The 26869-nt window shown below is 35.9% G+C and overlaps 2 protein-coding genes across 3 annotated transcripts; one reads left to right on the top strand and one right to left on the bottom strand.

The window, feature by feature from the left end:
* Positions 1 to 1297: 1297 nt before the first annotated feature.
* On the bottom strand, positions 1298 to 7739 carry LOC120346207 (glutathione hydrolase 1 proenzyme-like). Its single transcript, XM_039415893.2, has 11 exons — positions 7512 to 7739; positions 6555 to 6703; positions 5594 to 5786; positions 5152 to 5358; positions 4591 to 4700; positions 4049 to 4182; positions 3412 to 3605; positions 2981 to 3054; positions 2717 to 2871; positions 2063 to 2176; positions 1298 to 1583 (listed from the first exon to the last, which is right to left on the bottom strand). Exons 1-11 carry the CDS (start codon positions 7709 to 7711, stop codon positions 1434 to 1436), a joined length of 1680 nt encoding a protein of 559 aa, XP_039271827.2. The 5' UTR covers positions 7712 to 7739; the 3' UTR covers positions 1298 to 1433.
* A 10295-nt stretch (positions 7740 to 18034) lies between these two features.
* Positions 18035 to 25080, top strand: LOC120346211 (regulator of chromosome condensation-like). Of its 2 annotated transcripts, none has more exons than XM_078115010.1 (10): positions 18035 to 18153; positions 18360 to 18452; positions 18770 to 18966; positions 19223 to 19411; positions 19676 to 19813; positions 20219 to 20303; positions 21675 to 21836; positions 22207 to 22320; positions 22816 to 23016; positions 23680 to 25080. In XM_078115010.1, the coding sequence occupies exons 1-10, from the start codon at positions 18078 to 18080 to the stop codon at positions 23811 to 23813; spliced, it is 1389 nt and encodes a 462-aa protein (XP_077971136.1). In that variant the 5' UTR covers positions 18035 to 18077; the 3' UTR covers positions 23814 to 25080. The 2 variants fall into 2 exon arrangements, with proteins under 2 accessions (XP_077971136.1, XP_077971137.1); XM_078115011.1 differs by having other exon boundaries at positions 21678 to 21836.
* The last annotated feature ends 1789 nt before the right edge of the window (positions 25081 to 26869 follow it).

Raw genomic sequence — 26869 nt, forward strand, 5'->3', positions numbered from 1 at the left:
ACGATGGCCTGGGCAGACCAAATTTACCCTATATTACCCATGCTTTCATTTTTACCCTACTATTCGTGGTAAAATCGACTTGCGCGCGCCGTAGTTTCATAGCAAAAATGTTATTAAGCTTGTGAGCATTATGATGATATATATGCCTACGAAAGAGCATCAGAAATAAAATCAGTGAAGTTATGAACACAGACAGATGCTTGCCCGGCCAGTCTACGTCTTGCATTGTTCTAAAAACCAAACGAAAATATCACAAAGGTGGTTTACTTATCTATTATTTCCACTATGGGAATTTCTTCTAAATGCACTTCTTTCACGAAGTTACGCATTGTCTGTCTCTACTTTTGGAAGTTGCGCCATAAATATAAAGAGCCGAAAAGAAAGTGCCGCTGTCGTGTGGGACCGAACTTTGATTGCACTCGATCTTGTCTGATCTCGGGAGTTAAGTAACGTCGGCCTCGGTTAGTACTTGCATGAGTGACCATCTGGGAACACGGAGTATTGTAGGTTTTTCTCATTTGCCAATTATAATAATGATTTTTTCTGATTATAATGGATATCCGATATCCTGCTTGTTTCACACTCGTCTTGCTTGTCCCACATTTGTCATGCTTGTTTAACACTTGTTCTGCTAATCTCACTTTTTGTTTAGAATAATAGATTAGGATCTCTTTTGCAGATTTTCGGATAATGAGATAATAATAGAGTAGGGCAGATGGGGGCGCTCGCTCTCTGTTGTTAAGGGTGAAGTTCTTGGATCAGCAGAAGGCGAAATACTGCAGAAGCATTTGCCATTTTGGTATCTAGGACCAAAACTCAGAGGATCGAAGATACCACATACCGACCTAGCCCTGGCTGTTAACGAGGGGAACTAGCAATTAACGACCTTCTTTACAGAGTAACTGTTGGGTTCTGAGAAAAGTATAGTTTTAAAGATGAATCTAAAAGAAATTGATGGAAATGTGCAACCACAAGTGGGGATTGTGGCTTAATGTTTCCGAATACACCTGAACATGCTTTGGACTAGATTCGAACAGTTTCACAAATTAGAAAAGGGGGGTTACAATCATTGCTATTTATTATGATGAATGATCATGCTACGCCATGTCAAAGGCATTGAGATGCGAAGGAATTCAAATTCACACGTACGGTCGGTTTTGTAGCCGCATTATGCCCGTCTTTTTTTTTTGAAATTGTGTTAACCTGATTGTTTCTTTTGCCTGAAAAGTCAATCATACATAATAACAATATCAAACCTTGAATAAATTTTAAATATGTTTCAGCAAGACTACACATGCCACTGTGTTCAATGTATTTATAAATTCATGTAACGTAACATTCTATACTGTATATTGAATCCTGTACATCCTCACACGATAACACCTTATTTAATTGTTCTATGAATATCAAGGAAAAATAGCTTTTAAAGTCCTTTAATAACCGTCGGGGGAGCTTTCTCGTCTATCATCACATTTTGCAGCTATAGTTCCGTCGTCCAATCTTGCAATAGTCTGAACAGACGTAAGAAAATCTTGTTCGACATCAACTTCATGTCCGAGATCTTTCAGACCTCGCATAATTTCCTGGTACAGTAGAAATAAAATCATTACAATTCCTTCGTCAATGTTTTGCATCAAATGATGTGATACACAATGTATTTGCTGCTGTGGCTTTACTTAGCTTGTATCATATGTTTTTGGTCGTTTCGCTAAGGCCAATTTCATCACTGTGAAGGTTTCCACTTGACAATAAAATACCCGTGCTAAATATTTTTAGGTTTTGCGAGTTTTTTTTAATCAAACTGTACCCCATGCTTGTTTAGCTGAAATTTCTCAAATCTCGTGTTAAACAATATCTACATAAAAACTCTAAGACGGGCTGGCTTTTGCTTTTAAGTTAACATGCAGTTAGATGATGTCATGCTACTAAAACAAAACTAAACTAAACTAAAAGATAAAAATTATTATGTGCAAAACAATCAAATTAGCCATGAAGCATATTCCATTCAAGTCGATTGAAATCTTTTTCATCGAGAATGAGCGTATTATATGATACACTTTACCTCTTTCGTCCCTTCCTGCACGTACAATATATTTGGCTCCCACGCATGGTGTAATCTTTTGGATCTGACAGCTTCGTCAATATTTTTTCCAAACCAAAAGTGCTGCATAATAGTCTAAATACAAAAGTGAATAATGGGTGATATTAATGCAAATACTTCTTACTACATAATAATTGTGATGTTAATACGAAATATGAATAGCTGCATTCATTAATTGATGATTAAATAAATCGCAACCATATTTCATGCCATACCATTATAATATTTTAAGAGTGACAAGATTTTCAAAAGAGAGCTATATGTTGCAGTTTACTTGTGTCGTAGCAGAATTATACTCTGATCCGGTGTGAAATCAAATTTGTTACTCCCGTAGTATGTGTACCAGGTTAGGGTTAGGCTATAATTTTATTCCGATTTTCCTTATTTTAGTTTTAGTACAAGTTCGGGGACTGTTTTTGTCAGCCAAGTGAATAAAAGCCCATAGGCTTCCGTCCCTGTACACAACTTAGTGTAAAGTATGCGAACAAAATTAATTACCGCCATATTGATACACTTACTTCTGGATCGCCCTAAATATTTTTCAGCAACATGAAATATTTATTGTAAAAGGTTTTCCCTATATTTCATAACGAAAAATGTGATGAAATAGCCAACCATTGCAATGGAATTTATAATTCGAGAGCTCCCTGCACCTCCCGTTATCATTTTCACTTTTGTACCGTCTGACGATTTTTTCAATATTATCGCCGGAGTAGTTGAAGAAAGTGCTCGTTTCCCTGGTTCAATTGTGTTGTTCGAATTTTCTCGAGCTGCAATAAAAGTATGGGAGCCAAATTGACATTTATTTTTCAAATAAATATTTTCGATTCATGTAATACTTTTATGCAATCTGTATTTAGCTCATATTTTTATACTTACTATCTATTGTAAACGCACAGTTTTGATTATTAAATAAAATTCCAGTCCTTTGTCCTAGAATATTGCTTCCAAAGCTAAATAGAAAAAGTGAATATTGTATTACAATAAAATACTATTCGAATAGAATTGATACGAAATAGAGCAGTGCTCGTGATATTTTCACATTTGTGGTTATACCTCGATAATGAGACCTGATGTTCAATAACATTGGGATGTTTACTAACTTTCACAGAACAATTCATTTGCGTAGCCAATTAGTTGAATTGAAACATAAAACTCACAGTCAAATACAAGTTAATGATGTGTTTTTATTAGTATTAATCATAAACTTCTCAGTAACGGCACTTATGTAGTTCTTGACAAACCACCAATCCAAATCGTTGCATACAGCACAACAAGCACCAAATGATCAAATGATATATTATACTCACGCATATGTTATAGAGCTCGTCATCGAAACCGCACTTCCATCTTCTCCAATAACATTCAAATGTGCCGTCCCTGGCTTATCGGGAACGGTGGCAAATGAACTATCTTGATAATATTCTTTAGGGTGTGTTTGAAAATCGTCTATTTTCTCTCTCACAGTTTTGCAATATTTGTCCGACATCATTTTGTTAACAATCTAGAGTCAATGCATATCAACCTTTTATATACAGCATTGAATGCTATGACGCTTAACCATGTATATAAAAATTCTATCTGAGAGCAGAAAATCGAGGGAAAGGTTTTGAAGGTTAAGAACTTGGATGGATAAGTATGGATATATTCCCCCAATCGCGATTTGTCTGACATCCTCCGAGGTCTATTGAGCTACCATATCATATAGTCAAATTTAATAATATCAAATCTATGGTTTATATTATGCAACTTCGAAGTGCAATTTCTTATGCAATTCCAACCTGTGTGCAGCTTGAATAAAAGGCAAACAACAATACATTCGCTACCCATGCCTCATATCAGTGGTCACTTAGGAGGTATTAGAGCTAAGCAACAGGAAGGAGACCGTACAAGATTAATTTTGAGAATTATGCTTAACCGGAACATTTAATTTGACTTTGAAATCACCTCGTTGACTTCTTTATGGAAATTCGGATCACCCAACTTTACTCTTTTGCAAAACGCAAACTTCATGGCTTCAACAATCCGATGATAAGTCAAAATCTCGTTATTCTTCAAGTCGTCCACGTCGAAATTATAACCTTTTGATAAGATAACTCAAATAACCATCAACGACCAGCTTTGGTTGACAAATATAGGGGGCATACAATTGCACATCGAAAAATGGCTGCATGAAAGCATAACATGAAAAACGAAACGTTTCCAGCTATTGATCAAATGAGTACACAATCAAAAAACGTCAATTCTCTGGGTCATTGGCTTTGGAACAAGCTAAAAAAAATGCATTTTGCAGCATAATACACTTCTTGTTCGCCCTATGCCATCAGTGAAAGTGACTTAATCACCGATTATGTTGATTTGCGATGAGTTACCTACTTGTGGAATAAATGTTATTTACGATAGGCACGTAAAGATCATGAAGTATTGAATAAAAAAAAATTCATTTTTGACACGATTGGAAATTGTAGAATATTTTAATTATTCCTCACCTTCAAGAATCTTCAATATAAAAGCAAGTACAGGTCCCCCGCCGTGAGCGCCTGTTGTCACTAGAGCAAAGTCATCAAATTTGATTTTGAGAGAACGTTCAATTAAGACTCTAAACACATATCAGTTTACAGTTAAAATATAATATAATGAATATTCAGCGAGTATTTGTGGTAAATAAACTGGTTGATTTAGTTGAATAATTCATATTCGAATAGCACATCAATAAGTTAAAGTTCCTGTAGGAGTAAAGTTGAAACAATAGCAAGCTGCGAGGTTTGCTAAAAACAAATGCAAAGTGAGTTAAATGAGAGTGGATATGTTGCTTGTCGCAACTGTACTGAATTTCTCATAAGCTGTTAGCCTACAGGCCAGATCATATCATCGTCAGTTGGGTTGTATTTTCACGTGAAATTCTGGTTGGAAGTAAACAACAAAGAATATACGATTTCGTATAGTAGTATAAATAAACGAGGTCATATAGCAACGAACCCCCATATTTCGATGTTATTTCCCCAAATTAATTAATGCCTAAACATGGCTACATCGAAACATTGCAATACTTGTATTCCTCTAAATCTTTGGAGGTGATAGTTGACGGAAATCCAAATCCGTCGCGTATATCTTCCAGTATGGAATCTGTCAGTGATCCTTTATAGAATGCATTCGCTCCTTCTTTAGCTATAACTCGCAAAGTCTTTGCCAACTTCTCATTTTTAATAATATCACCAGCTTGCTTGAAAGTGCCATTTGGCCAAGAAAGAAAGATTCTGTGAAACAAAATGTGGAAGTAGAATGAAATAAATGTATGTTTTCGACACGACAGATAATGGTAGGAATTTCATATGTCGTTGTATTTGCTAGCCGTGAACTGTAGTTCGCTCTGTACTGTTCCCGTATCACATATAGTTAAGCACATCTGGCAAAATATTGTTATCGTCTATGCCTAATTAGTAAGTCCAATCCGTAACCGTAAACTTAAAGTAGTAGAACAATATAGTTCACCTTAGATCTTCATTTTTATTCGTATTTCTCATCATTCTTGTCAACCATTTACCACATGACTTAGTCATTTCGAAACCAGTTTCTGCTGCGTGGATAGCGGGTTCAAACAATCGTGACCATGGAAGTTTTCCAAATCGCTGATGTGCCTCCCAGTACCCCAGAACCTCACCAGGGGTGGCAATAGAGGTACCACCTATTTTCGTTAGAAATAAAGTAACAATCCTGTAGAAAATCATGGCTTTTTTAATGATGTTTTAGAATCACGAATTGCCGTTTGAATTGGTTCCATTACATTAATGATGTTTTAGAATTACGAATTGTCGTTTGAATTGGTTCCATTACATTTGAACCCACGTACACTTGAACCCACGACGATTGCACCTGCACATTATTGTACCTATGAAAATTTTTGTTGTTTTATGGATATTTAACCCATACTAACCCTAACCCATGGGTTTAGCACCTGCATATAGATTGAACCCGCGAATATACACATGGGTTCAATTGTACGTGGGTTCAAATGTACGGTCACCGTTTGAATTGACCTCCGAGGTACACTGAATCCGCAGATTCTGCAGAAAAAATATTTCTACTTTGACGCTGACATGAAAATTCTACAGTAATTTCAAGTGGCTTCGTGTTGACAAGTTTTGCCTCCATTCCAAAGTGGTGTTAACCACAGATTGAGAATTTGTTTAAAAGCCACGATATAAGGTGATATAAGGGTATAGAAATATCCCTCCAATAACAAAGTCGTTAAGTAGGAAATCCCGTAAGTAACCAAGGCACAATCCGACGAGGCATATAAGAGGCAAATAAATGAAACGTCACGCACAAATACTCGATTATAGGATACAAACAGGCCTATTATATAGTGAGTAGCAATAAAATATACCAAAGATTCGGTCAAGAAACAAATTATCGAAATATTGTAACCCAGTATATGTTTTAAAATGCTTACCTAATGTTCTAGCAAACCGTCTGGACTCTGTATCCTTAAAACTGTCAAAGCTTGCTTGCGAAGGAGCGGTTGCTTTTGCATCAATGAAATAATCTTTTCCTGTCGTTGCATCATAATAAATCATGAAGAATCCACCACCTATGCCGGCGCTAGAACAAAGTATTGATATTAATGCAGTGAGTGTGAATTGTATTCATCGCTGTGTTAAATTATAAGCGTAACACGCAACAATGGCTTGCTACACAATATCTACAATCTGGTCATATCATTTACAATTTTACATACAATACCAGAGAAGGTGATCCAACAAGCAAACCAGCTAGAGTTGATATGCAGCGCTATATAGAAGCATGTTACTAATTGATGTTTGAGATTTCGGGCTAACTGGTTAGTTCAATTGGAAACATCTTTTGTGATTGGCGAATAAAATGAAATGGGATTTCCACAATATAGAAGCAGAATTATCATGTCTACAATGATTGATTACAACTGCTGACGTGGTTGTGACAAGTAAATTAGTAGCAATAAAATATTAACGAGAATATCGGTCAGAGACCGAAGACTTATCGATCGAAAGTTAGGGAATCCCTCAAAACAGAAACTGCGGTTTCGATTCATGCGTTCTTACTCCATAGTGACACCGTGTGTCTGTGTCCCATCATTAATTAATTAATAACTCGCTAATTATACGACATAATTTATCCAAAATCAATAGGCTTCTGATCCGATATATGATGAATGCACATGCAAAATTTGATTCAACCTCGCTTGCGTGTATCTGACAGACAGACAAACAAACAGACGAATACCTATCAACATACTTACCACCGATCTTAAGATCGATAAGTAATAAGTCAGGTAAAATGATTCTATTTTTTTGCGCCGGCCGTTTGAATAAGTTAAATATACCCGTTCCATGGCATTTATTTATGGTGTTCCTATACATACTAAGATTACCTTTGGAACGAAACGACTCCCAATGTTAGCATAGACGCAATAGCAGCGTCAACAACTGATCCTCCCTCCAGCAAAATATTTTTTCCGACCGTGCATGATAGAGGATTATTGCAAACTACAGCAGCTGATTTGAATTCTTTATACGTGCTTGCGGTTCTCATCTTACTTGGCACACAGTTAAATATACATGGAACATTCATTTAATTTCTGTAAAAACAACTTCAAGCCAGTTAGCTTGCTCAATAGTTATCAACGTAATCGATGCCAGTATAATAAGATTTTGCATTAGGGAAACTGTAGAAGGCCCTACCCGTTCAAGATATAAAAATCGAAACTCTTCTGCACCAAGTTAAAATAAGGTAGTTCTTCACACTTTACTGTAGAAGTGCAAAATAAAATGCCTTGAGCAATAAAAGTCTGAGGGTGACAACATTACAGTTCCAACTTCCATTTCAAATCATTCACTGACTCCGTTCCAGACAGCATTTCCTGAATTTTTACGTTACGTCTGCCTGTCACGAATATTGTAATTCGGCTGCTTGCGTCGCTCCCGGGTACGAGGTTTACCACATCATCAAGCGTCGTCGTTCCTTTCCGATGTGATAAATAAGCAGATCCTGCGATAATAATATATTCTGAGTTAATGCTGAGCGAACAGTATGATTATATTGTTGACACATTTTAAGCAATAGAAGTATTTCCATCCGGCATTGCATCATCTCATTTTCGTTTAGCATTATCAATATTGAATCGGCAATAAGAAGCAGATTGCATATTTTGAAACTGAACTTCGGACATGCATATTTTCACGTTTATTTTCGTGGAATATCTACAGACAAAACGTATTTGTAGAGGCTTTTTGGCGCTTCAAATTGAAAATCGCCCTAATTAACAATTACAAAATGGAGGTAGGCCTATATAATATACGTGTCCATTTTTCCTCAGTTTGTCTAACAGTATTGACAGCAGAATGCACAGGCATACAGGAACTTTAAGTCGGAGAAAAAGTATTCATGTCGGGGTGTCATTAGTATTTGTTTATCGTAAACAACCATGATAACCAGTGTTCCCTCTAAGGTGTGCGCGTGTGCGCGCGCACACAGCTTTCAGAGGCTGCGCACAGACGTATTTCGATGTAATGTAACAATGTTCTCGGTTGGGAGGTTGAGAAAGTTTGTTGTTGGCCCGCCCATTACCCGGTTAGAGTCATTTCCAAAAAAGTGCGCACAAACCAAAATTTCTGCGCACACATACTACAAAAAATTAGAGGGAACATTGATGATAACCCATATTAAGTTCGTTTCAAATCAATAATGTTACTGGGGAAACTTGTAGAAAAAAGTTACAGCTCTTACCAGCCTTTGGTACTAATATGGATTGATTTAAAATTTCAAGTATATACCAAGCTAAACGCAAATATATGAGTCCGTGATATTCAACTTGATTTTGGAGCGGAACACACCAATGAAACATTTCAGAGACTTGGAAACTTGGTTATATATTAACAATATACATTAACACATACTCTCAGATTTGAATGGCAACTTGCGGAACCCCTTTGCTGTACTGGTCAAAATCTAGGGTTGTGCGGAACCCCGGTTGAAAACCACTGATATTATTAATGTATATAATATCAGTGTATATATATAATGTATATTAAAGCATCTATCTTTCTGTAGGGTGCGTGGAAGTATTTCCCTATGACTCCGCGCGTGCAGATTGCACTTTTTTAGCTGTACGCTTCCAAGTCTCTAGTTAAAACGTGTGAAATCTTGGTTGTGTACTGTATTCTTCAATTATTTAAAACAGCGACGGTAAAACAATATAAAAATAGCGATAAACAGTAAAATAATTTAACTTGGTTTGAGAAAGAAGCTTGTTGTTGCAGTTGAGATGCGTGTTGCGAGAGAGCCCCCAGTCGAGTTTCAATCCAAAAAACGCCCCAAATTGAAACGCGTCACTCGGCCAATCAACGGTCGACGTGACCCGGACCTACGTGTTGCAAGGCAGCTCCTGATTATTAGAAGTCACAAATTCAGCAGTTACGAACAGTCAGTAGCGCCGGTCACTTTATAGTTGAAACAATGGCAAACAATATCGGTGGCGGCCTCTTGACTCTTCTCAGGCCGCTGGCAGCCTTACCTATTCTAAAAGCTGATGTGGCATTGAATACCTCAGTAGCATTAGTTTATCGTAAATGTATGAGCGACGAGCAAGTTCAAGAAATTTGTATTCGTTTGTAGTATTTCATTGATTAAACATTGAACTTTTCCCAATATTTGAAATAAAATTTATTAAATCCGTTAGCGACTGTTTGGCTGTTTTTTTGTTTCAAAACCCATTTTCAAATTCTAATTCAGATATATATATGTATCATTTACTGGTTTTCTATATAAAATCTCCTTGACAGTCTGCCATGCGTGTTTGATGTCACCGCTGTTATTAGTTAATTTCAATGAATAATGATTTTGCTTTGATTTTGGTAATATGTTATGCTATTTTTTGTAGTGTGCACCTTGCCTTGTACCATGTATTTTATATTTTTTTGCATTTCACTCTTGAGAAGATGTGATGGATATATTACCCTGTGTAATTCAAGGCTTTGATAGCGAATTTTTATTTTTTTTATGACATTAGGAGACCATAATATAAGTGCGTGTGTTAATTAGGTACATTGAAGTTTTCAGTTGGCAGTTCTGTCTATATGAAGCCATTGAGTACATATATGCATATTTCGATGTCGAGATTAGACATTTTCAGTTCCTTGCGAGTTTTGAATTTGCATTTAGGTGCACTAGTAAAAGTAAAGGAAGACATGACATGACAGACATGAAAAATGATCTGTATGTCATGTAATTTAAGATGACGAACAAAGATCAATCGCATCGGTGTAAATATGGTCAATTAAAACATACGATGTGGGAGTCGAACGCGTTATTGTGAAAGTGGCCAGATGAGACAGAAGCATGTAATTGTACAGATCCTTGTTCAAATCTCTCAAAATTGTGTAAGGTTTTTTTTAAGCTATCTGATTTTCAATGTAACGAGTTCATTGTTTCTGTGAAATTAGAAAGATCGCAGCGAGAATTCCATAAATACAACCTATATATATATATATATATATATATAATGGTTGTTGGTGGGTGATCCATGACCGGAATCCACAAATCTTCACAATGAGGAAACGTGAGACCATACTCCTGGGTTTCCGTGAATGAAACATCCGAGCGTATTGAAAACCTAACTCCTTCAGCTTTGGTGGGAGTGGAAAATAAACGAAGTTGTAGCAATCTATACGCATGTACCTAATAGTAAATAGGAGATATTCTTAATCTGGTTTTGGTCATGTCTATACTTTGGGAAAGTTGCTAAAAGTTCATCAGCATTTGTACCGGATCATCAATATGTATTGGCAGTGATTTTACATTGCTGGAGACGAATAAAATCTTGTGAAATATACTGAGATAAAACAATCCCAACGATAGAGAACTCTACATATTTAGTTGTAATGGACGTAAAGTTGTAGGCAAACTAAAAGATTCCAATGATGGCAAGTTTGGACAGAAGGTATGGCCTTTTTAATCAAGGCACGTTTGGAATGAGTAGGAGATGGTTTACCATATTTACATTGTATGTATGAATCACTCCGGTATGGAGAATAACATACTGAGCCCAAGTTATCATATAGCATTGGTAATTTTGATAAAATAAAATGAAGGCATAATAAAAAATAGTCTAACCTATTGATTTTTTAAAAACCCTATTCTTGAATTTTATTCTGAATTTTCCATCTGAATTCCATAAATACGCGTAACCACGTTATTTTTTAGAGCTTCTGCTTCGAAAAATAAATTCTTGTGGCGATTGGTCCGGTTTTCAGAAATAAAAACTTTGAAAATGTCTTTATTATTCGTTGTGTTAGAAGCAGACTTCCAATTTTCACGGTCATCGACGATTTTCTGACGAATTCTCCCACAAGTAATTGGAGCAAGGATTGGGGGTGATTTTTTGATTGCGAGTAGGAAACCAACGTCTAAAAGAGATGTCACTAGGTTAAAAATTCACTTTTATAAGTTTTAAAATCTTCAACACCAGTTTGTCAGTATCTTCATTTGGTATTCGTAGTTACCAGAAATCCAGGATACGGTCTTCTAAATATTGATTTGTTGTTTTGGCATTTTGATTGGACATCCACAATTTTGGTGTATTACCAGATGGTCAAACGTCTTAGATTGCAAAATTTGAGAATTTTTGGTAATAAGGGACGTGAGCCCCACTCCCTAATCACAAATCGATGCGTGCTGGAGTTGTATAGATTGTCGAGTTTACAATCTTCACATACATGTTCATCGTGTCTGCGCCTAAAAGAGCAAGATTAGATAATAATGATACACAAGACGTGGGGACCAGGTAAGACGATTATTCAATATCAATCCATTTAAGCTCCTAATTTCTCGTAAATATAAATCGGATGAATGTAACTGGAAAGACTCAAATTTGAAGATAATAAAAACTCAATTTTGAATGAATAACGGTGTCTTCAACTGTATCAACATATTCTCTGTGATTTGGCAAAATTTGTAATATAGGACTATAATTTAAGTCACAAAATGCAGTTTCATTAATTAGGCAATGTTTTACAATGGATTAAGTGGCAAAGGCTTCCCTAATCAATAAGATATGACTTCCCGTCACGTGGGATTAGTAGAAAGTGATCAATCTGCTGCTTTTATTGGACACGTCAGTGGACATAACGATCGTTTCGATATTATGTTGTTGTTCTTGTTTTTCTTCTCTTTCGTCATGATAAAATCGCTTTTCTTTTCGAATACTGGACCAATAGCTTTGAAATTTTCAGTGGTTAAAGATTAATTTTTCCGCCAGAAGGCTATTACTTTTGCATATTTCAAAAATTTCTGTGGACTTGAGATTCGTTTTTTATATGTCAGAATAAAAAATAGCGACACCTTGTGATGTGTCCATGTATTTGAGCATAGCTCTCTTGTTCTCTAAATGCTGCCCTGCCCGTTTGATGAATTACAGCGCCATTTGAACACTATTTCGATCTCGATAGAAAGAAATTTTTTTCGACACTGGACAGTAGAGGATTGTTCGTGGAAATGGAATAAAATAAAAGTGACTTGTCACAGACATGCAATAGAAATATTGAAATGCTATGATCTAAGAGGTTTAACATTTTATATTAAATGCACACAACTATGACTTGGATGGCTTCAAATAATTTGTACTCGCGTACACACGTCGTAACCAAAATGCCAACCAGGCGACAATCCCTCTTATACTATTTGTCCTTTGTATACCATAGATCTGACATTGTATACTGTTGTTGAAATGTTTCACTTTCGTGTCCATATAATTGAACAATGCTTTCTGTACCTACAGGTCTACCATTTCACTTGTAACCCTTTCATTCATGACTTTTTCGTTTACAACATTAATCAACGTTACAACGAAATGCGCCATAAGTTCTCCAAGTACCGAAAAAGCTCCCATTTCCAGTTCGAGCATAAATATTTTGCCTTCTATACTTGTCCACACAACCTGCAAAAAAAAAATTTTTTATTGATAGAAGATGCCTAAATATATTCATATCGCTGGATTGAGATCTATTGTATAGTCTTGTTAAGATGGGGACATTGATAAAGATTGTCGTACTAGTTCTTTTCTAGATAATGATGAAGATTTTGCAACTAGAGACTCAAATGTGCACAGATTCAATTGATTCTTCCAGTATATTTCCAAATACCTAGTGGTTTCAGAATTGAATCTCGAATACTTGAAATATTGGTGATGGAATTACTAAAAACATACAATCATTCACTTAGAGTACAGTTGGTTGTGTGTTCACACAGAATAAGAAACCTGTGTCATAAATAAATCACTCGTATGTAAAACAAATATGCCTCAACGAAAAAATAGACGGACCTCGATCTTTGGTGAACGAAAAAAAAACATGGCGGCGATCCAAAATTTTCGTCTGGACCGATTCCAAAAATTCACTATTCGATTTAAAATGCCAAGCTCTGTTTGCAATCTTAAAAATTAAACGCATAGCAAGATTCATCATCAACATGATTTTCATTTTCTAGATCATACTTTGCTTTCACGCATGAACTTCAAGAAGGAGACAGGGTCGAAGACTAGTACGCCATTTTGTAGGATTCTCCTCTGTGTGCTTCTCCCCTGTAGAATCAGAATTACTTTTATTTCGTACAAAATCCAATCCATATCCTACTGCAAATACTTGTCTCATTCGACATACAAGAATTGCAATAAAATAACCGCAGGAGATTTTACAACGATTTACACCAATTTCATGAGCGATTGAAAATATTTTTTTCAAGCGACAAATGCATTCTATTTTCCAATGCTTTGTATAAATCAGAAGTCCGACTTTTTGTATTGAATACAACTTGGTCTGTTCTGCAAGTTAAGACTTTAAACTGTCATCAAAAAAGCTTTAAAATAGCGGATTGGGTAAGAGCAACTCCTAAAGTTGCGTGTAATATATAACCAGGGGAGTGACTAGGTGGTGACCAGAACGTTATGGGGCGAGGTTGTTGCTTAGTTTGATGATTAAAATAATGATAATACAAACATTCAACTCTTACTTGACCTTTGATTGATTCATTCTCATGTATACCACTGTATCTATAATTTGTTTATCCCTCTTATTATTTTTGAAGTTAGGTATAAGGGGAGAAACTCGCCCCGCGTAGCAGAAAAGTTTGACACGCCCCTGCATGTGAAGCAAGCCATTTTCTGTGGCGCATTCGTATTACAGCATGTATTTTTATCTAATGCCTTCAATACCTGTCCCAGTGAATGCAAGATACGAGACCCATTTCTTGATTTTCAATAAATTACGCAAATATTCTACAAAATTGAAAAATAGATAAAATATAATATTTTAAACTCTAAGCAGTGTGTGTGCTAAATGCATGTCTTGTTTCTTCAATTTAGTTGTTTAAATAAACATTTGTGGGCGATTCTCCATGAATTGTACGACCTCTTAGCAAAATAAAGAAAGTGAAATAGTTCCCGAAAATTGATATCGCCATCCCATAATTTCATGATGCTGTTTGTCAACAATTACCAAAGCAATGTAAAGCATTCAAGCATTGTTCCAGAACTATACTGTTTGTCTGTTAGACACTTTCGTATGTTACGCGATATCTCGCGAAAGCGAGGTTGAATCTGCTCTAAATTTTGCATGTGCATTCATCATATCTCGGACTAGAAGCCTATTTTGGATGAATTATGTTGCATAATTAGCGAATTATCAATTAATTAGTGATGTGACACACGGTGTCACTATGGAGTAAGAGCGAATGATGCAAAACCGCAGTTTCTGTTTTGGAGATCCCCTAACATTCGATCGATGGGCTTCGGTCTCCGACCGATATTCTCGTTTATATATTTGTTTCATTTTGTGACTCCTTCTGAGATAATCAGTATTGTTTTCCCCGTCTCTCATCACCATTTTGTTTTATTGTACATTGTGTAAGTCTATGTAGGCCTACTGAGCGTATCTTATATGCGGTTTAAAAATTTTAAAATTTGTAGCAAGGCTACGTCGGGGGACAAAAAGACATCTATACCTGAATTTAGGTAACGCAATCAAAAATTGACAAATAACCAACAAAACCACGAAAGCAATCCAACGTTTACTCCCAAGCTCCAGCGCCGAAGGCCTGTTTGGGTGGGAAAAGCTTTTCTGTGTGGCCGGTAATTTGAATTGGCACGCCACAATTGACATTTTGCTGATTAGTTAATGATAAAGAAGTAGACGAGTGAGTCGATGCTCAGAAAAAAACATCGATTCCTTAACCCGTAATGAATCCCTTATATTAAAAATATTGTTTTTTGGACATGTGGGTGACCTATGGAGGCGCAGTTCTTACCACTTCATGGCAGCTCTTGCCACGAGCGTACCCCGCTGTCTCCTGCCATGGTGTTGTGGCGCTATTACCGGTGTATTTACTAAGTCATGTACAATATTTTAGTTTATCATGCCAAATTATATCTACTTAAATCTAAACCTAACCCCAAATTCACCCAAACTGTATCCATAAGAAAAACGTTCCAACTTACCCAATATTTATCACCATCAGGGGCAGCCTTGCTATTACAGACACCTCAATGATTACAGCCGACATGCTGTGGTTACGGCAGCAAAATTGGCGGCATTCGATTTGCTGCCGTTACGACCATTGAGGTGATACACCCAAAGTGTAGTCACTTTGGATACACCTCAATGGTTACGACGGCAGCTCGCTGTTGGTTTGTGGCATTACACCTCAGTGGTTTGTGGCAGATAAAAAGTCAGTCGCCGTGGGTTTGGTCATAGCGGTTATGGTTGGGATATCTCGCCCATTGAGGTGTATATACCCACAATGATCTCGCCATGGTTTTGCGGCACTTCTAGACGCCACGAAATACTTGAAACTGCACTTGACCTATGGATCGTTTTCATGTTTTTGGTAATCTTGTTCTTGTTGGACTTCATCTTTGTATCGTTTTTTAAAAAATCGCTTCTCTCCTTTATTACTAAACCAATTGCTTTAAAATTTTTAAAGAGTAAAGATTATATTTTTAGCTAGAAGGCTTACTTTTATTTATCGTTTTTTTTGTGTGCTATAACGCCATCAAAATTTGCCCTTATGTGGCGTCACGTGTCCATATATTTGAGCATAGCTCTCTTGTTTTATTTTGTGCTAGATTCAGCCTCCAGAAATATTCATTTATATACCTTATTTATACAACTCAATGACCTATCCGTAGTAGTATATATTTACGCCTTATCATATCATAAGTCAAATGTGACAAAATATTTTTTTTCTCTGACGTCCGGACGTAAAGTCTTATTTTTTCTGCTGAAAATCTGTCAAAATGACATCGGTGTACCGGTATGAGATGTGCATTTTAATTGCGGGAATGTACCACTGCTGCACTGCGTGATTCGCGGGACGACGCTTGAGCGCCTGTGGTAATTATAGCACTTCTGAAGATAAGAGGCTCGAGAACAAACAATAATCAACAATAGAACCGGTGCGTAATACCCAGACTGGATTCCATGGCAGGTGCACGCCCGAGGGCGCTAGCGCTCCGCAAAAATGCTCGCGAGCGAAATCAATTTTGCACGCCGAAAATTTGCAATTGCTCACCAATGTAAATCGGTTTAAATGGTTTTAAAATCAATAATCCAGTAATATAAAGATGCCAAAATATTATACCTCCACAATTGTCGACAAATACCAGCTTGCAAGATTTGGTCTGATCGAAATATTGCGAAGCAAAAAGACCATGGAGTATGGACCTTTCCCCAACCTTTGACCCGCGAAAAATTCCTCTCATTGTTACATCCTTTTTTGCATCTTGCTGATTGGCCAATGTCACGAAGTAAACAAGGAAGTCGATGCTCGGGGAAAGGTCCATATCGTGTTGAATGATAGGAAATAGGAATCCCGTGAGAATAGTTATGGACGAAAAGATCGCCTCCGCACCAATGGCCAAGTACGGCTCTGATTCAGCGTATTTTTCATACAATAATTTTACACGAATGTACTGAACAGTACCGGTATCTAAAGTTGCTCAAACACTCCCAAAATTAGTGACAAAGTATGAAAATAATGTTTGGGGTCAAAGATCAAACGTCCATTTTGCTCTAATTTGACGTATTTTTTATCCATTAATTCTACGTAAAAACACTACCAAAATTAATGACAAAGTATGTCCATTTTGCTCTGGTTCAACGTATTTTTTATCCAATAATTTTACGCGGATGTACTGAACAGTACCGGTATCCAAAGTCGCACAAACACTCTCAAAATTAGCGACAAACTGTAGAAATAATGTTTGGGGTCAAAGGTCAAACGTCCATTTTTTCTCTGATTCAACGTATTTTTTATCCGATACCGGTAATTTTACGCGGATGTATTGAGAGGTATCTGATGTCAAAGTCAGTTGCACGCGAGTGCAGTTGTTTTGCACGTCGTGAGCTATAATTGCACGCCAGGAATTCTTATTTGCACGCGGGAATTTCTGATTGCACGCCCGATTTCTCGTTCAAAAAGGCCATGAAATCCAGACTGGCGTAATACTGATAAACCGTTCCAGCATTCCCGTCTCCAGATTGCATTTTACTAAGTAAATCCAATAGTATTCGCAATACCAGAATGCAGTAATACGACTTGCAGAATATTTTAAACTGTCGTAGTTAAGCTACGGTAGGTGTTAATCACTGACTTATGAAGGCAGTTTTTAATGGTCAGTTGACTGTTTATGGTAGCGACTGTGGTACCTATACGTCTGTACGTAGCCTACAACCTACGGTACTACATACCGTAATAACTCTAATTCTGGTGAGAATGAATCGGTACTTGTAGCTAAGTTAGACTATAGCCCAACTGTTTTTTAAAGTTCTAAAAGACAAAGTACCGTACTGCGCTGCCCAGGACAGTATTAAGCTTATCTTATAACGGGATATTATCAAACTTTAGATTGTTACCGGTAGACTATAACTGTAATTGTTTTGAAAAGAAAATGGTTCGCAAATTATCAACTAAAGATGTGGGTAAAACTGAAGAACCAAAGAAATCTCGAGGGAGACCAAGGAAAAGTGAGGCTATTTGTATTTTTTAACCAAGTCCTGAAGTTGAATTTTTTCTATGGCAAAAACCTATTTTCAGATTTTATTCTATAACCAGATAACAATTTTCAGATTTTTGAGAGAAAGTACTCAAAAATCACACCATAGTTTATTATGACTGTATGGTGGTACAGTAGGAACAATATTTTATTAAAATTTTTTGCAATTTTTACCAGTTTCTGCAGTTGAGAAAGGCTCAAACTCTGGGAAGCGTAAACTCAGTAAATCCGTTTCTGAGGAACCAAGAATAAAACAGAAGAAGATAGAAGGTAATAATATTTATTCCTATATATATATCACAGATAACATAGACCACATGCTGATATGAGATACTGGCTGTATTTGAATCGACACCTCTGTAGCCTATATAAAACTTTGATAAAATATATTGGTTACAAAAAAGTTTTAGGCATGAGTGAATGACTGGTCCTTTGAATTTTGCATCCATTAGATCACCAATTTTTATATGTGTAATAAATATAAGTTGGTAGAAATGCTCATATTTTTCATTCCACTTTTTTTTCAAAAGTACATTGTAGCAACAAAACGATATTTTGTAGTCTGACACTCTACTTTTGACTTTCAGTTCCCAATTTATTTGAATTGGCTTCTGTGGGAGTAGCTCTAACATTGGGACAAGGAGATACAGGCCAACTGGGACTAGGAGAAGATATAATGGAACGAAAAAAGCCTGCTTTGGTGAGAGGAGAACTTGATGGAAAAAAGATCAAGAAAATTATTGGCGGAGGAATGCACACTGTTTGTTTGACTGACGATCATAAGGTATAGCTAAAAATCATATATATATACCGTAACTCTGAAAGTCTGAATATGACTTGAAACTGAAGAAGGTTGTTGGACACTCCAGTTAAAAGTTATTTGCACCATGGTTGATCAGTTATTTCGAACTACCTTGCAATCTACCTTGCCTGAGTTAAATGAAAAATTCTATCCTCTGCTATTTTAATATTGTCGGTTTCTCACTCACATGTTATTTATATAATTTTGGACATTAACACCCATGGATTTATAATCGTAGGTTTACTCATTCGGTTGCAATGATGAGGGGGCATTAGGAAGATTAACATCTGACGATTCAGAAGGATTTGAACCTAAAATTGTCGGTGGAAGTTTAGAAGGAGTAAAAGTAATTGATATATCTGCTGGTGATAGTCACTGTGCTGCTTTATCAGAAGATGGAAATGTATTTTTATGGGGCTGTTTTCGAGTAAGTATAAAAAATTATTTTAATTTATTATTTTTAAACAAAGACAACTGCAGAACAAGCAGGTATTAGGTAGCCTATGTTATAGGATTCTGAAAACATATAGGACTCTGAAAACATAGACGCTAATTTTTGTTCGGTGCAAATTTAATTGGGCCCCAATTGTTCATAAAAATTAATGATCATGTCGAATCTTTTCAATCGAGTTTATAAATTTCTTGTGATTACAAGATTTAGGATGTTTCATTTTTGTTCAATTGTTTTCAGGATAATCACGGCAGACTGGGTTTAGCTAAGGAATGGGAAAAGTGTGGCGAGCCAATCAAATTAGACCAAATTCAAAATTGTGTTGTAGCAATTGCCTCTGGATGTGACCATGTTGCAATGATCACTGACGAGGGAAAGGTTTGTCATTTCAAATTTTCTCTAATATTCATTCAGTTGAACCTTTGTATCTTCAGAACTAAATCTGTTGAAAGCAAATTGAATTTTTTCAATTTATCTGGAAATCGTGGGTTCGTTTGTTTCACGAGTTGAGTATTTGCCAATGTACATCAATTAACTTTAACATTCTCTCGTTCAAACCCTAAGTGTAATGAATTAAGTAGGGCAATATTAAGTAAGGCAATGCCTAAGCAGCCTAATTTGATCTTGCACTGTGAAGTTATGTTACGTTATGTAGGCATTCAATTTTCATAGACAGCAAAAATATTATTTCTTTGCTTGTGTGCTTATTCATTAGAAAAAATGCATGCTACTTTTTTTGAGACATATTACCGGTTTTCAAACTAATATTACAATACTTCACAGGTATTTACATTAGGTTGTGGTGAGCAAGGACAACTTGGAAGATTGAGTAAATACGCATTAAGTAGAGGTGGAAGGAAAAGTGCAGGTAAGAATGAAGTGATACAATATGATAAATTAGTCATTGATTGCTAACAATCTTAGACCCAAGCACCCATATATAATCATCATCACCAAAATGCTCACTGTCATTATTGAGATAGCAAATATGACGGAATCTCTTCATGAATTAGTGTAATAGCAACTTTCATCTAGTCCACCGCAATCTCTATGAAGCCTTATTGTGACCCACCAGGGGAGGGGTCAGGACACCCAGTTTAAGAAACCAAATCTAGTCTTAAGTCTGTCAGACTCAAACAGAGGTTCCTCGTCCAAGTTACAAGTAGAGCTAGGAAAGCAGATTATTTACTTACCAAGTTCAATGTTCCAAATTGATGGTCATGGCAGACTTCTAGATAAATTTAATAATACAGAGAAGTGAGAGAACAGAATAATAATAATATTCTACAGATGAAGTCTCATCTTCTAGTACTACAGCAAATCCAGAAGTACCCATGCCAAGAAGCAGTTTGCGTGAAAGATTAAGTTTTGCAGGTATAATGCGGTTTTACAGTTGAGATGGTTTTATCTTTACAAAAGATTTGTCATAAAATGTGATTTGGATATCGACTTAGAAAATTACTATATGAGTTGAATGGTAGTTCATTAGAACAGTCTGAATCTGAATATTTTGCTTGAATGCAGAGCTAATGGTTATAAATCCCTTGGACAGCAAGATTCAGGTTTAAAGGATAGTTTCTGATTGATTTCTGTAGATTTAATACAAAGATAGTAATGAATTGATTTATTTTAGGGTGTGTTTATCAAACAGGATTGGTAATTGTATTACTGATACTTCAGTCAGATGGATAAAGACCGCCCGTGGGTTCGAATTATATAGACAATTGGGTTATATAGACAATTTGAATGCCTGATTAGCCTTGGCAAAAGCTTGTAATTGCTCATTGTTTGAGTGTGCCTAAGCTTAACCTACAGTAACTTATGATGAATGTCTATTTGAAAACTAAGCAATGCAATAGATTGAGAACGTGATTATCAGTTGGAGGGTCTTGTTTGTTTGATTTTCAAAAATGGGAAAATCAATTCCTGGTTTCTTGTTTGTTTGATTTTCAAAAAATGGGAAAATCAATTCCTGGTTTTGATTTTCTGGTATATTATATTATGATGTAACAAACTAACAATACTATGACTACTATTAGACTCAAATTCAACAGAATTCAAATAATGCATAATTCAAACAAGCAGGACTAATGTAATACCGATTCGACAACAGGCTGGGCTTGAGCTGTGTGGTCTGTTGGTTATCACCTTCTCTCATTTGGATTTTGAATTGAATCAAATTTTGAACGTTCTTTTGTATCATTTTATTTACGATATATATTATTCTCTCTTTTATAAGAAGAACGATGTCTACGTCCTAAACCTGTAACAGTGCCGAAAATAAAGGGGAAGTCAGGAAAACCAATGTTTTGTGAAGTTTATTGTGGATCATATTGTACATATATAGTTTCAACGGATGGAGATGTTTTTGGGTTCGGTCTTAATAATTATCATCAGTTAGGTAAGTTTAAGCATGCTTGCAATATTTGTAACTTTATATATGAGTAATTGTGTTTTCAAGCCTTAAAATTAATTTCAATGTTTAGAGTGAATAGATTTTGCAATATAATTATGTAGTCATGCCAAGTTGCAACTTTATAACAAATTATTTATGTTGAGTTATCTTCAAAAGATTTGTTACATGCATAGAGTATCTCTATTTTATCTTCCTGTAAATATCAGATTTTTCGACTTTCACTTGGCACCACTACTTAGCTGCTTAGATAAAGACTTAGAAGAACATTATTATGATTCTAAGACAATTATTAACTCCAAAGATTTCTACTCCTGATCTGAATTTTAATTAATAATTGTAATTTTTTTTATATCAGGTATACCAGATGGAGAAAGCAGGTATATGCCAGTTTACATTCCCACATTTTCTGAAAAGAAATGGAGATCAATATCCGGTGGATTGCATCATTCTATGTTACTGGATGAGCATGGTAAGTTTCAGCTTATTTCTTTATAAAATCTGAAATCAATTTCCTGTTTTTGTGGGACCTTGCTTTGAGGAAACTTTTAGCTGATTACCTTCATTAAGATTTAAATTACAAGTTTGGGAAACAGTTCAGTTATAAAATATATTATCGACGCTCCAGAAGTGTGTGTACCAGTTTGGAGGTAACCAATTTTGTTCGCCTACTTTACATCAAGTTTGTGTAAAGGGACTGAAACCTATGGGCAGAGGAATATTCACTTGGCTAACACAGACATTCCCCGAACTCGTAATGGAACTAAAATAAGGAAAATCAGAATAAAATTGTGGCCTAACCTTAACCTGGTACACATACCACAGGAGTACCCTTTTATCACCTGTAAACACTAACAACTTTTGTATTATTATTTACTACTATGATATTGAATCCGATTTTCAATGTTTTTAATGAATCGCTGAGCAGATTATAATATGTTATTCACTTTTTCTTTTGTTATTACAGGTGATGTTTACTGTATTGGTCGAGGTGACTATGGTCGGTTAGGCCTTGGCGAAAAAGTTCTAATCGCTGATAAACCAACTAAAATTGAAGCATTACAAAATATTGTTCAAATTGGAGCAGGTCCCTGTGTATCATTTGCTGTTGATAAGAATGGGAAAGCATTTGCATGGGGAATGGGAACTAACTTTCAACTTACATCAGGTATGGAATCCAGAAACTGTTTTATTATTTATCATTTATTCAGTTTGATCTTTTTCATTTCTCTTCAGTTATATATTTTTAGCCTGTAAGTTGTAATAGACATAGGATTGTCATACTTTAACGGTTTATTTGGTAAATGGGTAAAGTACGGGAATAATTCCCAACTCAGCAAATGTAGATGTATCATATCAAGTAAACCGAATAGGCTAGCCCTAGTACACAGAGTTTCATGTACACAAATATCCCTGAAGATTCAACAATATAGTTTTGAATACATGCTGATTTTAAATCGAACCTGTGGTGAGATAGGAAGATCCTCACAGATTTGTTCAAAACATAATTTAAAAAACAGTGTAAAATAGCTGCACTTGAAAATTGTTTATCTGGGAATTTGACATGTGATGTACTGAACATTCGTGCCACTGTAAAAATAGGTTTAGCTATTCCTCCATCATGCTCACATTTGCAATCTACACGGGGCCACATCCATACTGACTGATTTGAACTTGCTGGAACCTATACCCAAGCCAGCCAGGCTCATATCTGGACGAAAGAATTCATCATCATGGCTTCATTCACTATAGTTTTTTTTCTTTGCAAATGGAAAAACGTTATCTTCAGTTGAAATAATGAGATAATGAAAGTAAATGTTGTTTTCTGCAGGGGAAGAAGATGACGAGTGGACTCCTATTGAATTCCGGGGAAAACAGTTGGAAGAAAGATCGGTTATTATGGTTGGTGGCGGTGGACAACACACTGTATTACTTGCCTGTGATAAAATAGTTAATGGGGAATAATCCCCAACATTCAATTCTATGCAGAGTAGTTAATTGGAATGGGAGCATAGCGCAAACAAAATGCTGAGTTGTGAAATGTACCAAAAGTGGTATCTGAATTATGTCTGTGATAACGCAGGATATTCAGTCTAATCTCAAGTGCAGTCTGTTTAGCACAATTTCTACATATTCTCACTTTTATACTTCATCACTGCCTAATTCATTTGCAAGTTCAGCTGTCTTTGTTATACCTTTCTTCAGATGGAACTGTGGAATTCCATCTTTATGAGATTTATATCAAGTTTTTCTACAAGCTAGCGCAAGTACCCTATACCTGTTCAAATTATGTGTAATGATTGTTCTTTGTTTCTTTCATTTATCTGCGCTAATTCAAGTTGCCTGATCCCAGCAGCTTGGAAGAAAATGTTCATTGATTTTATCTTTGTATTCTGGTTATTTGGAATTATTCTTTACATCTCATTTTAGTTCAGGTTTATTAAAACTAGATCAATATTGTAGTAAATTGTATTGAAAAGAAATATTCTTAAACGGTGCTCTTGTCAAGTGTTCAATTTTGGGTTTTCATTAAATTCTTTGAACATCCTGGTACAGTTATTATTATTTATTTTAAACAGAACTTATTGTAATTTGAATTGACTCTTTCAGTGAATTCATCAAATACACCTTACTTTATATGATTTTACTGCAGAAAAACAAGCATTTTTTACAATCATAAATGGATGTCTGAGGACTGTAAATAGGGTTAACACTGGACTGGATGGTCTAAATATTCTTCAATAAAATCATGGATCACACAAGTAAAACATCATTTCGTTAAACTGACTGTTCTATTTTTGATATAATTCTCACACCAGTTGTTTGAAATTACCGAATACACTGTTTTATCTCTTGATATTGTTCTTCTGTTTTGATTTACAATGCTGCCAAGATCGCTCCAATACATTCGGGGCAATTTAATTTTTTTATTGCACTCAAGTTTATCCGCCAGGAAAAGTCTTTTTTCTCCTTTAATCGTGCGATAAAAAAAATTTCAGATGGGAATGATTCAACATGGTTTACACTGGAAAATGTTTTGGGAATTGGTATATCACAAAACACTTGTAAAACATCCATTTGTAATATTTTATGGTAATGCGTGTCCTGCGTTTTAGTTTTACAATCAGAATCTAATTGACAGCTAGTTGAACCGCACATGGCGGCAGTATTCGGTTTCTGGTTTGCAGTAAAAAGCATTTTGCGGTGAATAAAAGTTTTGATTTTGTGAAGACCCCTGCTTATTTTAACTCGAAATATGAAGTGTATGGGCTTAGGTAGGACACTGGACCCAGTGGAAAATCAGCTCTCATACTATATCGGGTAGCAGTTTTTGACTACGTCATTCGGTGGGTGGCCCGTCCGCGCAAACGGAGAGCAGCGATGAGATGAAATTGTTTTTTTTGGGGGGGGGGGGAGGTGAAACTAAAATTTCTCCATCTCAGTTTGGGGAACAATGAACTGGGGTTCAGTGGGACATGCCTCACTGGGAACAATTCTAGATTCAAAAATATTTTTCTGCGTGTATTCGAAAAAGTAAATTATTTTCTTTTGGCTGGAGTTGGGCATTTTACTTGTCAATATATAAATGTTGGTTTTATTGGACGCTGTGAACAGTTTAGGGAATAAAAAAAGTACACTTTCTTTTTTTTTTGAACAGCACTCAAAAACCCGTATTTGATGTTTATATGGCCTCATCGTCGAGAATGAAAGTTTTAGATCTTATTTTCAATTGATTTAAGTAAGGCATCATCCCCAAGTAAAACAATGAATTTATTTCGGATTAAATATTCAATAGCAGACTTTTTAGATACGTATGTCGCTAAAGTAGTAGTTTTGTCATTTGTGTTGCCAAAGGAGAAAGATCTGAAATATATTGGGAGAACATTAATTTAAAAAATATAATCTCCAAATTTGAAGTCCCACCGTTCTTTAGATGAAGATGCTGATTTTTCACGGCATATTTCGTTAAATTTAATAGACTGCCCTATTGTGTACCAGAGTGTGTCGGAATCCGGTGTCTCGAAAATGTCGTGTCCGGCTTGTCAAACGAGTTCCACTTCCAATTGTCTCGCGTGTCCTCCTTTTCCCACGTGTCCTATTTGTCCCAAAGTTGTGAATATTGCCGTATAGATGAACTATGCCCAGGGTTACCATATCGGGCTTTTTTTTAGCCCGCGTCTTATAAAGTAACATATGCCTGTTTCTAAGAAAAGTTCTTATTTTTGAGTTGCGTTCTCTTTTGTCTTAAAAACACGGATGGCCCGTTCGTGTTCTGCGTAAAAGCTTCCGTGAAAACGTTACTTCGATTGATAAATTTATAATCTATCCCATTGTGTTCAAATAATTTATACTCAACAAAGTGAAAACACCCTGTGAAATGACCTTATCAATCAATAAAACTAGGAAGAACGGAGAGTTTTCTTGTGAAGTGTGTGAAAACAAAATGAGTTTTGCGCCTGGCATGGTCGTCCCCTCCAACTGCTCTTCGGCCCCTTTGGTGGGCCACGAGCTCCCGGTTGGAAACCACTGCTTTAGAGGTTGCGTGTAGGGACTAAGGATGCTAAGTATGATTATGAGTGTTGATGATGAGTGTTCGATTCTTATCCGATTCATCGGCATAGCATACCGAGAAAACATACCCACCTAAACGATATCATATGAAATCAAACGCGATAGCGATGTTCAAATATATAATATAATTATTTCAATCGTTTTTCTATTTATTTCTTTTTGTGGCACTTACATAAGGCGGCGTAGATATAGATTAGAATAATCAACGATTCCAGCCGAGTTTGAGCTTAAATGTAATGCAAGTTTTCCGTTTTTTATCAGACTGAGATACTAATGCCAGAGTTAAGAGAATTAATTTATCTCTTCATTATTATATATGATGAAGATATGATAGCTCCAAGATATATATTTTATATTTTCACCAGCTTTACGTGGATATGAGTTTGAAAGTATACTATTGGTGATGGCAGTTGATTGAGCACAAAAGGAATTACATTTTGAAAGTGAAT

This window comes from Styela clava, chromosome 8, assembly GCF_964204865.1.
Source record: "Styela clava chromosome 8, kaStyClav1.hap1.2, whole genome shotgun sequence".
Lineage (NCBI taxonomy): Eukaryota > Metazoa > Chordata > Ascidiacea > Stolidobranchia > Styelidae > Styela > Styela clava.

What these genes read in the sequence shown, in the direction of transcription:
- LOC120346207 (XM_039415893.2), bottom strand. Translation starts at nt 7,711, where the DNA reads ATGAATGTTCCATGTATATTTAACTGTGTGCCAAGTAAGATGAGAACC. An exon ending in ACGGTTTGCTAGAACATTAG is followed by an intron (nt 5,787 to 6,554) that starts GTAAGCATTTTA and finishes TAACGAAAATAG; the next exon opens with GTGGTACCTCTATTGCCACC. An exon ending in TTATAAATTCCATTGCAATG is followed by an intron (nt 2,177 to 2,716) that starts GTTGGCTATTTC and finishes TTTTGTATTTAG; the next exon opens with ACTATTATGCAGCACTTTTG.
- LOC120346211 (XM_078115010.1), top strand. Translation starts at nt 18,078, where the DNA reads ATGGTTCGCAAATTATCAACTAAAGATGTGGGTAAAACTGAAGAACCA. An exon ending in TAATAATTATCATCAGTTAG is followed by an intron (nt 21,837 to 22,206) that starts GTAAGTTTAAGC and finishes TTTTTATATCAG; the next exon opens with GTATACCAGATGGAGAAAGC. An exon ending in TATGTTACTGGATGAGCATG is followed by an intron (nt 22,321 to 22,815) that starts GTAAGTTTCAGC and finishes TTGTTATTACAG; the next exon opens with GTGATGTTTACTGTATTGGT.